Genomic DNA, 16,482 nt, shown 5'->3' with positions numbered 1-16,482 from the left:
GCGCGGCCAGACAAGGAGAAAAAGAGAAAGGGTAAATCGGTGGATGGTAGAGGTTGCGCATGCGCGTGCACGGGTATGCGGTCGCCGTTTATTTCGGGATGAGCGCGAACGCGCTATCCTAACCGAACGGCTGCAACACCGCCCGTCTCTCGTTATTGTTGTTATTGTCGTTGGTCTCGGGCACCGTCCTGGCTCGCCGTGCTCGAGCCAACTTCGGCCCGGTTAACGACATTCAAATTGCGTCCCTGTACCCCGTGTTTCCCACCGCCCCTCTGTCACCATCCTCCTCCCTCGTTCCATCTTCCGCGACGGTGGATCGGTACGCGTGTAGGAAGAAAGTGTCTCGTAACCGATAACTACGAGACCGTTTGAAAATTGCCTCGAGCCTCCCCTCTACTCTTGGGCTTTCCATCCGCGACGGCGATCGGTAATTCGGTTACGTTTTCTCCTCGAACGGCTAACTTTTATGGTATTCGAGTAAATCTAACGTGGGACGCGTTATGTCGAATCGTCCTACATCGGTTTTTATATGTCGAAATAGAAATCTTCACGTGTCCTTCGATTAATATCTAAGACGAGGGGCGTCGAGTCTCCAAAGATGTACGTGATCATCGAATATTATTGAAAAAACTGGTTCGCGGAAGACGTGTTCCCCTTAACCGAGACGACGTCGACCGCCACAGTCTCGTTTCATGGATTTATCGCCGATTTACACGTATCCGTGTTACCGTCCCCGGCAATTACTTACGTAGCCAGAGTATCCAAGAACCGCGCGACTCTTTAAAAAAAGAGACGCGAGGATAATTTCAATCCGCTGCAGCGCCCAACACCGAAGGCGTGCGGCAAGAGTGTCGTGGCGGCAATATTACGAAATTTACGCGGTACACAGGATCGCCATTTACGATTAATATTTCGACGTCCGATCGCGCCTGCAACGAGACGCCGCGACATCGCTTTCCCATTATGTAAATACGAGAGGAGCCGTGTCTTTGCAGGACGGAAGGAATCGCGCAGGAGCGACGAAAATTATTTGGCAAGGCATGAAAAAAAAAAAAAGAAAAAAAGAAAAAAAGAAGGTAAAGGGAAAAGAAATGGTCGCGCCCTACGTCTGGCGGCTAGGGAGGGGTTCGCCAACGCCGCGGCAGTGTAATAAGCGCGCGTAAATCGCGCTTAATTCGTACGGCGTAAGTTCGGCGGCGGAGGGAAACTGGCGAGGTTAAAAGCGACAGGGAGAGGATCCTCGAGCGCGAGAATACCTCGCAAATCGCGGAAGCACCTGTGCGCCAAAGAAAACGTGTCCACCAGAGTCGCGGAACAAGATTGCGAACGCGTGCACACGCGTTCGCCTGACCGTGCGTGTGCGTGGCGAACGGGCTGCGCGCGCACGCACACACGTGTTCGTCACCGGTGGTGGTGGTGGCGGTGGTGGTCGTGGTGGTGAACGCGTAGATGGGAAGGGAGAGAGTGCACGGTGCACTCTCGAGACACCGTGTTTCACGGCAGACCGCGTGGCAGCTCCTGGATTTATTTATACGTCTCGGGTACCTAGCCACATACGAACGAGGCCTGTGTACGGCTGGTTCGCGCACGGATAAACACCCTGCGCGCCGCGCCAACTATCGCCTGTATTTATGGATGTCCGAGCAACCTTTCGATTCGGACAACTAACGCGAATTCAGATTTACGATCACCTGGGGTACCGCGCGGCTCTAAGTCTACGTGATCACCGTCGCGGTTTCATCAACGCTTCCATTCAGCCTCGCTCTCTGATCTTCGACGCGGCACGTTTTAACGCGCAAATGCATGCCTCGGTTAGGTTCAACAATTCCGGTGACTCAACCGAATTGAACGCAATCCGAACAGGGTGAATCGCTATTTCGATGAATAACGGGCAACGCGCGTAACCGACGCGAACCTTGCGCGTTACGATCCGATCGAACACGTTGCTCGAATGTTGAACTCGGCGTACGATTTTGTTGAATGGACGACGGGTTGTTTAACGAAAGTGAACATCGTAAATTGACATTCGACGAGAGTAGTCGAGCGAGCTAAGGTCCGCTGTACCGTCGTGCAATTTTCCTGTATAGACCTATCGCGGTTTTAATCAATTGAAAAGGAGCATACGTCTTATTCCTTGTACTTATTCACGCAGATAGCATAGTTTCTCAGACCACTCCTCGTGTGTACCAGGAAATAATCGAGACAATAATCTCTGCCATCGATCTTGCTGTATGACTTCTTTTCTCCACCGTGAATTCTCGGAATCATCGAAAGTTCTAGCATAATCGCAATGGGGCCCCTTATGCAACTGTTACGCAACAATGTGCCACATACATGTAAGGCTTAAAGAATTTCGAATGCCAAAGAGGTTTACACGGCCGCTATTTCGCGAGTGTCCGTTGCCTCGCGACAGACTGCACGGCAGCTTCTGAATTTGCCTGGCACGCTATGCTGAAAATCCGCTCCATTTCCTATCACTATTCATTGCTATAAGAAATATCTTGGAAATTCAAATGTTTCTTTATAAAATACAACGAAACAAAACAAAATTGTGCGATAATTAAATACGAAGCAACGAAGAGAACGCGATGGAATAATAAATTTGTTGTTACATCTTGTAATAAACTATTTTCATTCTACGCATGGACTTCACTTATGCACCATCACAGTTTTATATTTAGCTGCGAAGCACGCGGGCGAAGTTTACTTCGAAACTTCCGGACACCCAGTGTAATACTCGAGGACCGCTTAGAATTCAGCGCCCTTCCTTCTTGATCCAACTACCGCGTCTACGGCTTCTATATAACCCATAAGTTATTCGCGTCTCGTACCATTCGACAGAACGTTCGCGGCGGTCATTCGCTTGGTCAAGTTGGCGTTTTAGAGAATTGGAGCCACGTAGACGTCAAAAGGAGCACGGAAGGCCGCGGAATTTCCGAGGGAACAAAATCAGAGGAACGCGCCAACGAACATGGCGGGGGCGTCTCGCTTCTGCACGCGTGAAATCCATCAGCTCGATTTCCGTTGCTCGATTTTCGAGTACATCTGGTCTCTCGAAATCGGGCGATTAACATTCAACCAAGTGTATTTAACCCAACTAGCAAAGTGGTAGGTTCAAATAATCGGCGCGAAATGTACAAAGTGCCCTTCGAGGAGATTAACACGTAGAAACGTGTATCCCTGATTCAGGATCGAAGCTCCTCCTAATTATACGCGGAACATGCGAACACGAGGATCGAGACGATGGAAAGGCTTCTCGCGCGGTCGATATACTTCCTTTTCTCTTGGCCGCGGTTGCAACCTCCGCGGACACCGCGTGCACCGTACATTCAGACACAGCATCCAGGTTGGAACGAATTCAAATCGTTCGGTGTACACTTTATAATCCCCCATCCGTTCGAGCAGCAAGCGATCCTGTTAGCTGGTACGGATCGAGCGCAGTGAAACGGTCCCGTCCGGTCAAAGAGACTCGGTATCGGCTTGATAAAACTGATGCGTTATCGCGGACGCGTTTGGTCATGAGACGTCGTACACGGGGAGCATTGGACTTTCCGCAGTGCGAGCGCCGCGTACTACCATTCAATGGGGAAAACGGCCAAGTGAAAGTATGGAAAACGGATTTAGCGAAGTTGCAGGATATTAGTGTACCCTCTTCGATCGATTCGAACGCTGGTATCACGCGAGCCTGGTCAAAACGTAAGTTACTCTGCTTAAGGAGAGAGCGTTTGATTCTTTCTGAACGTCTAATAAAATATTGGGATCACGATGTGCGTTAAATAATTACTTAAGGATCTACGAATAGTACGTGTTCTTCGTAACGCGAGACAGCAACGTCGGAAGAAAATATCAAATGGAAAAAGTATAGAGTATTTTCGAGAGGGACTTACATTATCGCAGAGGGGGCGCGAAAGTTGAAAGAAAGAACGAGGGTGGAAGCGAGACGAGCAGGGATCAGTGGAGGAGGCGAGAGAGGAAGACGGAAAGAGAGTGGAAAAAGAACCATTCATCTGAAAGGTCGGGACGACTCTCCCATTCATGCAAAACGCGTCGTCCTCGCATCACGAGGAAGAATAATCGTGGTACGGGCGTCGGCGGAAGTCCACGGGGAGAGAATAACATTCGCGCGGTTCCGAAACGTGTCAGGCGAGAAAAAAGAAAAGAGGCGTCCAGGAATGAAAACGATCCGTCACGCGGGTCCCGTTTTGATTTTGTCGAAAGAGACTTTTTATTCCCGCATATTTACGAGAGTCACCAGCCACGCGCTTTTGTCCGATTAAACGGCCGATTTCGCCGACTTTTATTTCCCCCTTTTTCCTCTTGTTTTTTCTTCTTTCTCTTTTTTCGCGACGTTCGACTTTGCCGTGTTGCGAACACTTTTCGCTGAACCGCGCGCGCGCATTTCCAGTTTATCTGTCGCGTTACATCGCGCGGTTTCGTTGCGCCAGCGAGGATAAATGATACAATTGGGAGACGTAAATCGAAGCCGAAAGGAAACGTTTCGGAAATAGGAATGATCTATGGAAACGATTTCCAGTGCAACATGCGTACAGATAAAAATGGAATGAACGATGCAGCATGGGGACGACGTTGCATTTTGTTTCATTCAATGACAAATTATTCTTGCAATTAAATCTCATTACAGAATTTCGATGAAACCAATAAATATTTTATAATTCAGGAATAAATGATCGACGACGAAACGTGTTCTAGTTGTACATAACAGTCGCCCAGTACACTCAAAGGTACTAGAATTGATAGAAACGATAACCTTTCTCTCACCCCTCCCTGGAGAAAAAAGAGTCACTTCGACTCCGTATCGTCGCGTGACACGACTAGAGAAGTCAGAAATCACAGTTCTTTCGGTTCCTCGACTCAACGAGGTTGTTTCGCGAGTGGAACGGATAATACTCGTGCTGAAATGCACTTCTAAAGGAGAGACGAAATACCATTCGAGAGACAGAGAATCGATAAAGGAGGTCGTACTCTCTGTAAACGGCTTTCGTTCAACTTTACAGCGATATACATACATATATATATATATGCATGCACCGCAAGAAACGAGGGAAGCAAAAAAAAGAAAAAAAAAGGGAAAAGAAAGAAAAACGAGACGAGTACGAGAAAAAGAGAACGGAGAGAGACAAGGAAAGAGAGAGCAGGGTGACGAGGGCGAGAGGGAGGAGGATGGGTGGGGGTTGGGCTTCGAATTAAATTACATTTTAATTTCGCGGCCATTTCGCAGCGCTCACCGCGATATGCCAAATATCCGGCGCAATTTACATTTTAAATTGGACACTTCTTGCAGCGATTCGAGGGTTTCGTTGACGGTTGTCTGTTCGTCTGGGCGAAGGTTGTTGTTCGCTAAAAAAAAACCGCTACGAGCTTCCCCTGTTCTATTCTGTGGGAATTTTCGAAAAATCTCAAACCAACCCGATATGCACGCGTACATTCGTAATAAATCATGACGAATGACCCTTCGTCGCGACTACTATTACCTTGTCCAAGTATCCTACATTTTTTAAAACGATACGTTAATGCAACATCGAACCTTAATGGATTAGTTAAAGTACTGACATTATGAGATGGTATTAACGAATTCTAATATTATATGTAAAAGAAAACATCGACTTAAATCCATGTCTATCAATCTGTTTTTCTACGTGTACAAAAAAATCTGCTTTTTTTTACGTGTTCGTATCGCGTGTAAAAAATACTTTCAAGGAATATTCCTTCTAAAATGGTTGTTTTAGCACGGAGAGACCATCGAGAATCCAACAGTGTGCAAATCTGTATTCCAACGGATATCATAAGCACTCGAGAGCATCGCCATAGCAACCGTTTAATTGGAAAAGGATCCCCGTAATAAAATCGTCGAGTGTTTCTGTCCTACGACGCGGAGCAGAGCGAACCGCGCCGTTCACGTAATTGTTCGCAGAAGGGCGCGACGAATTTCGGAGCTAAGTCTCTCTCCGTCGTTTTCTTCTTTGACTTCAAACTTTTGTTGCGAAGCGGGGGCGTATTTCAAGTTGATCTTCCGCTTAATCTCCGTCGTCCCGTCTCAATTCAATTTTTTCCATCCCAAACAATATTTGGGGAACGTGTTGTCCAGAAACATGAAAAGCAAGCGAAGTTCTTGTCTCGATTAATGAAAATCAGATTTTTTTTTAATTAATATCGCGCGGATAAACATTTTTTTTGAGAGAGCCACCGACAAAAAACACGCGCGTGAGCGTCTACTTTTGACTATACGAAAAGTAAACACCAAGGTGGAAGAAAAAGAAACCGAAGGGGGATGAAAGAAGGAGGAAAAAAGGCGGCAAGAAGGAACGAAAAAGGAGAAAAGTACGGAGCAAGAATCACGGTACGCGAGCGTATAACTACGCGTCGTATAAACGAACCCTTGAGAACATAATTCATTGCCGTAAACAGCCGCTACAGCGGCCCGTGTCAAATTAACGGCGAGCTGCAACAAGAACCGTCCGTTTCACATTTACGAGGAATATTCACAAACACCTCGACAAACAATTTCATATCTTTTTTCTTCGTACTTCCACATCGAAGCTTTTCGAATCAATATAAGATTAAATCTATATGAAAAAATAATAAATCGCTCGCTTCTGTCGTTAAGGTTGTTCCATTCCTAAGCGCGTCTTTCGTTTCGAGTTGCGTGCAGTTATCGAGGCCGTGTTGTGACGTTTCGCACTTAAGCGCGTATTCGAATGTTATGACAACTGAGGAGCAACAGAAGCGGTATTGACATGAAGCAAATTCGACGGAAGGAAAAGTGAAACCATGCCCCGCGAATCGAACACTCCTATTAACCGAGCTCGTATTCCAGACGCGGAATTCTCTGTAGAAACGCTCGGAAACGAAATCGTCACGCGAACTGAATAATTCACGATCGGCGAGAGATCGATTCCGAATCAAGTATAGCTGGTTCGCGAACATTTAAGCTAATCGATATTTGATCATTTACATATTCGAACGGCGCTCGAATCTGCTCGAATAGATTAGTAAAAATCGGCGAAGATAAGATGGCTGGTGGAGTATTAACTTGGGAATTCTTAATCTTACTTGATCGCGAACCTCTCTATTTCTGTCTTGTGCTAACTGTACAATTGATGACTAATCTGATCGAGTTTCTTTTGCCGCGTATTATCTTTTCTATACGGAATAGCAATAATATCGAACATGGAACATTGGTTCGAATTATTCCTGGGACACCATGTGTGCGCCTACGTTTCCCTTTTACCGTAGGAACACCATAAAAGAAGATATTAGCCCGAGTCGTCCGGATTAGCGATTCTGGACAGGAGAAGAGGGCCTGGAAATCCCATATTTTCCGTTTGTGCCACTCAAAACGGCGAAACCCGTAGCATATGTTACTTAAGCGCTTAAACGGTGTCGGGGCTATGTTGCAAGAACAAAAAAGAAAGAAGAAAGGGGGCATAGTTAGGAAACATTGAAAAGGACTGGAAGTACTTTATATCGCGTGTACATTCGTTAGAAAGGGCACAGACGGCGCGCACAGTCCCAGGAGTGAAATTTACGGGCCTCGGTGAAGTGGCAAGTGACACTGCTCTTTTATTTGCCTTTCTTTTCCTTCCTCCTGTCCCTTACTTTTTTTTTCTCTCTCTCTCCCTTCTTTTTTCGCACGGATTCGTGTACACTCTATTACTAAAGCACTGCTTACCACGTGTATGACATTTATGAATTCCACTCGCTCGCTGCACCACGCATCTCGTAAAATACCCTTCGCAGTTTATGTTATATATGTGCGAGGGACGTTGTAATTCGTGGGACGGCTAACAATACGAACGGACAATTCCGTATGAATAAACGAACCGCGAACGTCGGCTATAATCTTTTTTACACGAGATCGTCCCTATGCAATTCCACGGTACGCGCTCTCCCACACGGTGACAATAATTGTAACGCGCAATTATTTAATCGCGAGGGATCGATACGGTTCGATTAAAATAACGTATCGCATCGTATCAGGGGCCCGTAATTAATTAGGATCACGCGTCCTCCCTGCCGCGATGCACCGGCGTCCTACGCTGATCGCGGGTTGCCGCGCGAAAAAGGGGCGCCCTTTATCGATTCGAAACGATTTTAGAGGGTGGTTTGCCCCCGACGTTTTTGATTTGAGCATGCATCCTCGATACGACTCTCGGGGCAACGCTTCGCCGCTTCGAATTAAGGGGTGGAAGCGAAAGGAGTGCCGTACCCTTGGGGTCGGGCCCGCGGGCGAAACAGAGAAAGGGAGTACACAGAGGAGATGGAATCGCGAGGAACGCACGAAACGATATAGCGCGGCGACGGGTGAGCCGAGGACGGAGGATGCGGAACGTCGGGACAAGAGGAGCCAGCCACCGAAACGAAACGAGGACTCTGTTCTCGTACGATTTATTTATTTTCCATCGCCTCCGGCGGACGGTGCGTGACCAATCGTCCTGGCTAGCCAGTAAATACTAAAATAATTTACCAGCCAACGTTGGGTGGTTCAGCTATCGTAACGCCAATCTTCGGAAGAATTCAGAAAGGTATTAAAGGAGGCATCGAGTGATTTCTACATCGCTGTAAAACACTCCAAAGAGAACTGAAACGTACCTGTTATTTGCGTGTTCGTCACGCGGAATCGAATAAAATATTTTTAGCCGAACAATTTTTAAATGTATTTACGTGGATGGATAGATATCGGTGGTATCTTAAATAGAAATCAGATCCTTCTCGCAAAACTCCGTAGCATCGGAACACGCCTGTCCGGGGAAATATTCGGAATGAAATACAGCCGGGGATGAAAGCACTCGCGATCCTACGCGTATAGATGAAAATGTTCACTTCGTCAGAATATGGGCACCCCTCGCGGGTCGAGCACTGGCATCCCCCGTTCTTTCAATTGCGGGTAATACGAGTCGACGTACAGCTTCGAGACAATACCGCAACTCTTTGAAGTACTCGGCGACACTCATTGCCAGAAATGTTTAAAAGGGAAGGACACCCGTAAATATTGTAACAAGATACAGGATATTACGCCATTGAGATGTAAATACGCGAGGTATTATACATACACGTATGTACACGTAATTCTATTCGAGAAAGCGTGATAAAATGGAAAAATATTTAATATACAATTGTAATCGGAATTGTACACCAACACGAAATGTTCATGGGAGAGACTATGCGCTGTAGAATCTCTCATCGAGAAACCCAGAAACCTCTACAGCATCGCAATCACCATAATATTATAATAGATGTTCAACATGGGAATTTGTAGGTATATACTGTATCTATTTGCGGTTTTAATGAATTAATCAAATTGCTGGTACGTAGAAATGTAACTCGTCGGAATAACAGTTTCTAAATCAACGTTCAAATAACTCCGAATCCCCGGAGCCAAAAAACAATAAACCAAACTATTTCCAATTATTCCGTGGAATCTCGTGGCAAACGTTAAGCATACTTTCGCGCGTGAACACGTTAAACGTTAAACACACACGGACACAGCGTGTGTACCATACCTGGAAACCGAGAGAGAACCGAAAGAAAACGCAGCAGTGTGTGTACACAGCGAATAACGAAAATACTCAGACACCGATAGAAGTTCGACTTCACATATCCGTTCGCCCTTCTATGCGTATTTATTCGTTCAATTGGAACCGACGATTGTACCGGCGAAATACATTTTCGTTGGCCTAAAACAGAGAAGTAAAAACGACGTAGCAGTGTTCGAGCAGTCTCGCTACCCGCTGCGTGCGCTCCGAAAAAACGTTCAGCCCCGAGTAATCGAAGAACCAGGACGGAAATTCGATTCGCAGGCGGGACTCGAATTAGAGATCGGCGCGGAGGCTCGATCAAATCTGAACACGGCCGTTGGCGAACAGGAGTGGGGAAAATCCTAGAAAGAGCGTTGTTCGCGCGAACACGGAACGAGGAAAGAGGAAAGAAGAGGAGACACTAACCTTTGCATTCGTTGGCATCTCTGGCGGTGGCTCGTGCCCAGGGGCGATCGAAGTAGAACGGCCGACACCTCTCGCAGTCCCTACCGGCCGTGTTGTGCCTGCACTCGCACGCGACCTCGCCGTCCTTGCCCTGGACGCACCTTGCCGCGTGGCCGTTGCACTTACACCTGCCGCCGACGGCGAAGTCGGAGACGGCGTAGTGATGGGCGAACGTGCCCGTCCCCGGGTTCCCGGTGAGGGTGCTGCTCGTGCTGGTGGAGATGGTCACAGGAGCGAAACCGCTCTCGCCGTCGTCCACCGCGTCGTTCGACTGCATCTCCTGGGGTGCGATCACTTGGTGCACAGATGGTAAGGCAGTGGCCAGCGGATCCAACGAGGCTGAGGATCCACCGCGGGATGAGCCCTTCTGATTCTTCAGCCTCTCTTCCCGCTCTCTCTCCCGTTTGGCCAGCTCCTCGAGACCGAGTCCGTGGTCCCGTTCATCCCCAGTTCCAGTCAGTTGCGAGACCTGTTCTTGGGACGGCGTTTGGGGCATGTGAAGTCGATTGAAGACCACTCGTACGTCCGTGGCGGTGACCCAGTCTTGTAGTACGGGGGAAGTGTCGAAGTCGGAGGCCGACGGGCGACCTTCCAGGGTGCTGAACGCGATCCTTCCGACGGGAGATAGCCCGTTACCGCCTGTGTAACGATGGCTGTCGGTGCATTTCGCTTCTTGCTCGTTGGCCTTCGTGATGGTGGCCCTGTTGGGTCTGCCGTAGACCCTGCGGCACTGCGACGAGTAGAACTGGAAGGGTTGCCACGTCTTACCGTAGTCCATGGACTTGTAGATCGCGATCGAGTCAGGCTTGGGCGCTTTGGGGCAGAACTGCAGGCTAACGTAGGTCAGCTCGTACTTCTTGCCCAGTGAGAGGGTCAAGGTCACGTTGTCCGGCGGCGCGGAGAAACTCTGGGACGTGACAAGCGGCTCGCTACGCCAGCAGGTCACGTTGTTGGGGTTGCTCACGTCCGTCAGGTAGCTGGCGGGGAAACGGCGTCGCGGCGTGCTGTCGTCGCAGATGTGGCACTGACCTATACTGGTACCGCCGCCCGGCTGTTCGATCACGTCGCAGTATCTCGTCGGGCCGCCACTTCCGCAGGTCGACGAGGCTTCCACGGCGGCTCCGAACGCGGCGTTCACGAAATTTGGGATGCATCGACGGGGCCTGTCCTCGTCGTAGCACGGGTCCTGCGGATGCTGTTGGCTTGGGAACGTCTTCGCGTAGATCTCGCTGGCTGCCAACGCGTTCGCATAATCGAACAGTACCACCCCACAGACGAGGCTCAGTAACCACGATGACGGACCGTTCTTCATCTTCGTCTCTTTCGCTTCACCTATTTTCTTCGCAACTCTTCTGAATTCTTTCGCGTGAATCGTTCACGCGCTATTGGATTTTCAAGTTTGCCTTTCGCCTTCCTTCCTCCTGCTCTCCTTCTGTATCCCCTTTTGTATCGCTCTCTATGCTCCTCGCCTGCTCCCCCTCCCCCTCCCCGCGGTCAGCCCCTTGCTGTGTCACCTACGCACGAACTGTCCTTGCCCCGTACAAGAATTATTTCCTCGCTCTATTCTTCTCCGTCGAAGGAAGAACGACGAGGGTAGCGACCTTCGGTTGGTGATCTTCGCCGCGATCCTACGTTCGATATGTAGGTAGGTTCAAACCAAAGGAGCCTACGCTTCTCTCCTGCTCGTCATCTCGTACGGTCGAACTAACATTTGAGAGTATCGGTATCCACCACGCCGCTCGCTCTGACTTTTTCCCCCGCTCGCATTATATTATTATATCGGAGACCAAGGATCCGGCGCGAGCCACGCTTTTCTACTTCGAACGATCCTGTCGAATTTCAATCCCGTACCGCGATACGTTCCCGTCTTTACTCCAAACGAGTGTTTTAACAAAAGTTCAACGATATACCCCGCGAATTAACCGGCTTCGATGTGTTTCATCAAGCGTCTCCCTCAAGTGTATTCGATTTTCAAACGGAACATGCGTGTCGATTTCATACCTAAACCAGCCGTATAATTGAAAAAGAGGTTATGTGTGCGCACGCGTGTGTCGATACACGCGACGGATGCTTCTCTCGGACGTATTCGGGACGATTCTCGTAAATACGGCACGGAGCACGATGCGCGACACACGCCGCTTGAGTAACAGAGGACAAAACAATACGCGCGGGACAAAAATTCGACAACAACGATCCTCCACCGACGGCGGCTCGCCGCTAACTGAATCGCCGTCCTTGCACGGTGTGCATCCGAACTGTTCCGAGTCCCTCTCCGACTCGGAACGCCCCCCACCACCTCGACTCCTCTCTCGTTCGGCCGAGTCTCCCTCTCTCTCCGCTTTGACCGTCGGCTCGCGTCCTACCGTCCAAGACCAATTTCTCCCCAGCCAATCCGATGACGCCACTGCTCGCGACGGCCCCACTACTCGCGTTCCGCTACACTGGATCGGAAGATCCAGCAGCCGCGCCGCGCTACCGGAAACCAGCCGACCACTGGACCATCCGAGGATATATTCTCCTCTCTTCTCTTCTCTTCTCTTCCCTGTCCATGCTTTCTCTTCTGCTTGCTCCTCTGCTCCGAGGTAGATTGGCCCGATGAAATTTTTCGAGGGTTGCGAGAAATTTCAACGGGAATCAGCGTTAACCCCGATTAAACCTCCGTCCTGCGTGATTCTCGGCCAGACTGTTCGTTATCTGAAAAATCATGTTGCTCAGGACCATTCCGTGGTTAAAATTATTTTTAATTCAACTTTTCAGTCTAAATTAGGAAAATATTGTGCATTTTGTAAACTTTTTTAATAAGTTCTTACGGAGGACCTAAGAGTTTTCGTTTATTTTACCATTAATTTAGTCTTAATTTGATAAATTCCTGAATTTTATCTAAATTTAGCTTACTAATTGTTTTTGCAAAAAAATTCAATGAAACATTCCTTTAATCATACTTTTTCCACGTTGTACAAAGTATAACGCGTGTTTTCTCGCGAAATTGTTCAGAAAGTTAACAATCTACCGTTTTCCAAAATCACGATCATCAGATATTATTCTGCAACAAATGAAGTGTTAAGTATATACACCAAGCGTATATTTTCAAAACCACCAATCAATTGCCCTTCGGGAGGTGACGTGCCTAACGAAAAACACACTCCGCAACGTATTGGAGATGGAGTAGAAAATTACAGTTTGGATAGGTTAAAATTAAGAGGGAAGAATTCGCAGAATTTGGCGCCGGTTTCCTTTCCGAACGGTTTGCGCGTATACCAGAAAGGAGGCGACGGTTCCTTTTCCGTCGATTCGATGAGAAGACAGGTCCTGGTGCGTGCATGGATTATGGAGCGGGTTTCCAGAGGGTCTATTGGTCGAATTGGCGAACGGAAAAAAAGCAGAACGGGAATGCGGGAGATACAACGTCAAAAAGTAAGACAGAGAAAGAAAGAGCGGCAGGGAAGCTTCTGTGGATCGTCACGCGATCCCTGGCGATCCTTCAAGAAGGCCTCTCGTTAGTTTCTACAATCGCCGCCAATTTAAACGAGCCTCTAATTTTTTTTAATACAGCTTTTCATGTTCCTACGAAATCACCACGCAACATGATATACTCCTTAAGAGATATATGTCACTCTCCTTACACGCATTCCCCTTTTTCTTCTCGCCAAACCTAATTGATTCGAATTTTACCTCTAATTTTATCGAAACATAAATTACTATATAAAGCCTTGTATTTTAGTTCACGTAATTTTTCCAATGTTATTTACAAAACGCGTTCATCACCGTGTTTATTACAAGAAGACTATACTTAAGAAAAATATTTAATTTTTTATATCTTTAATATTAACCTCACATTGTTTATTTGTTCCTAGTTGTGTGCTGCTTAATATTCGAATATCGAACGCTTTAGATTGCAGTGTCTTTGATGTTTCTCTCAGAGCATTAAATAATTTCGAGCAGAATTCGTATTCGCCTAATAACAGACAATCTTTAAAAAAAATAGTAGCATTGCAACAATTGCACATAGATTCAAAAAGGCTGAAAGAATCATTTTGAACATCATATCGAACACCATTTAGAGATACCCCGTGGAGTTATTTAGCGTTTCCTTGTAAAGCGTTTCTAAATGTGCCAAAGGGCCGGTCCTGGCGAGAAAATCCTTACAGAAAGGTGTCGGAAACATAATTGTGGTATTCGAGCCCAACCCTAAAGAATGCCATTCAGTAGCAACCGTCCCTACTTCTATTATAACTTCTATTTCAACAATCTATTTTATGCATTTAGTATTTTCGATATTTTTCAAAAGAAATATATGTATTCTTGCGTAAAAACATCTTTTGGTTCGGTGAATTTGTTTTTCATATGATTATGGTCATAGATTCCAAGCGCAAAATTTAAAAAATCATGCAATAAAAAATTAACATACCTTTAAAAGAAGAAGACACGCCATATTAAATAACGTTAAGTCTCAATAGACAATAGACATCGATAAATCTTGAAAACTGATGAAAAACTCGCAAAAACTTCCCTCTAATTCGAATAATTTCCAGAGATTATTGAGTTACGTTTCGTCCCACGATGCTGTGTCAGAGCCTGCTAACGACATCTGTCAAAATTTCATGAACATATCTTTGGCGGTTCCTAAATGAAAATCGTTTCTAAAAAAAAAAAAGGAACAAAAGAAATTTCTTTTTTAAACACTGTATATAGGAAAATGTCAAATGAAAATGCTCAATTTCGTTAAATATTTGCTTACAACTGAGGATTTATGGCGCTCGATTAAATTTCTAGAGTTAAACGTCGAAACCGTCTGTTGAAAAAAAATTTCCTCGTAGGGTCGTGGCATGAACGATAAGCGGCATTCGTTAATCGAATTAATATAATCTGAAGGAATAGCTAGGCGAGCACGAGCGAGCGTGATGACATTCTCGGCTTTAGGCTTTCCGGCTTAGGCTTCTCCTGCGTCGGATTAAAACTTTAGAGCGACCGGCAAATGATCAATCCGACCTTTCGGAATGCCTTTCTTTTAGCCTCTTTTTTTCTCTTTCCGGATGTCTTTCAGTGAACTTCCGCCACGGTAAATGTAACACAACTGAACACCAATTCACCCCTCTGTTCTTCCACAACCTGTCAATAGTTTGTGCAGACCAAATTTTGCATTGAATGAACGCATAAGTTCTACTTCTTTTTACAACTATTTTTAATATTTTTCATTTCCTATGAGAAATTTATGTTGCAAAGGAGATTATTGAGACATTGAAAGTTTAGATTTTTTATATTTAGAATATGTTATATAAATTTTTAAGCACAAATTTATATATTTAAAAAATGTAATTATACTTTTTGTGTGACTTTCCTGATGTAAAAGCAATATCTAAGCCTATGTTACGTTTTTCAAAACCTCAATGATCTTTCTTTACCTTACCCTAATATACCTGTGATTTAATTACGTACCTACCTAAGTTAATTACCTACATTGTTAGTACTTGTTTATCATAATAGTTGCAATAAACAGATTTTATTTCCTTAAGAGATATTTTTAGCGGAGTTAAATGTTATAATATTTTTTCATGCCCATATTCCAGTCAAATATCGATTAATAAAGGAAAATTCTGTTATACTATGAATTATGACTCTTTATATTGCAATTATCTATTGTATAGCCTATTCATCTTTTACAATTGAAATTTAATATTCTATTTATTTGTCTGTAATACATATGTATATAAAATAGAACATTTATAACTGTTTTATAATTCCATTGTAAATTTTTATCTGTTACAATTCATACATTAAACAATAGGAGAAACTGATTGATCACTTCCATACTCTAATCTAATTTGACCATTTCAATAAGTTAAAAAACAATGAAATATATGCACTTCATTTGCAATTAAAGTTATTATACTATTTAGTTTATTTTCTAGTGCTATTATTGTGCGTTTATAATATATAATTCTAAACCACTTACTTCATATTACCCATTTACTTAATGTAACTATTAGCTGCTAGCAAATGTTTGCCACTACTCTGTTGCAAAAAGAAGTTGATCCTATTTTCTCTTGTTTCTCACTATCTATAATTTTCAGGGTCTGCAGGGGAAAATCGGTATGTATTACCTAAAAATGTATATATGGGGTAATGTGAAGTAGTAATAATTATATAAATAAAGAAAGTTATAATAATATTGTAATAGTATTGACGGACCGGCACACGTGTCAAGGAGCTCCTCCTGGTTCGATACGATGATAACCAAGACGCCAGTTATATGTCTGTGCAAACAGACATTAACTCATTGAAAGTGTACGATAAATGTCGACTGTTCACGCGAAGACGATACCTTGACACCCCAATTTATTTTAAACTGTAAATCGTACCCTTCTTAATTCATCGCCGGTAGTTTAGTGTAATTGATGGGAGGATTTGTGGTGGTGGTGATGACGTCAGGAATTCTACCAATTTTCGTGTTTCATATCAATTGAATTGCCTGCATAAAATG

At 45.4% G+C, this 16,482-nt stretch overlaps 1 protein-coding gene across 2 annotated transcripts in view; it reads right to left on the bottom strand.

Moving 5' to 3' along the window:
- Positions 1-11,850, bottom strand: part of LOC143426730 (netrin-1) — a 123,315-nt gene extending 111,465 nt beyond the window's left edge. For both annotated transcript variants that reach the window (XM_076900352.1, XM_076900350.1), the window contains exon 1: positions 9,963-11,850. In XM_076900352.1, the coding sequence (XP_076756467.1) occupies positions 9,963-11,313 (1,351 nt within the window). In that variant the 5' untranslated portion in view covers positions 11,314-11,850. The remainder of the gene's footprint in view (positions 1-9,962) is intronic.
- Positions 11,851-16,482: the final 4,632 nt, after the last annotated feature.

Source organism: Xylocopa sonorina, chromosome 9 (assembly GCF_050948175.1).
Source record: "Xylocopa sonorina isolate GNS202 chromosome 9, iyXylSono1_principal, whole genome shotgun sequence".
In the NCBI taxonomy this organism is placed as follows: domain Eukaryota; kingdom Metazoa; phylum Arthropoda; class Insecta; order Hymenoptera; family Apidae; genus Xylocopa; species Xylocopa sonorina.
This window is presented reverse-complemented; position numbering and strand designations above follow the sequence as displayed.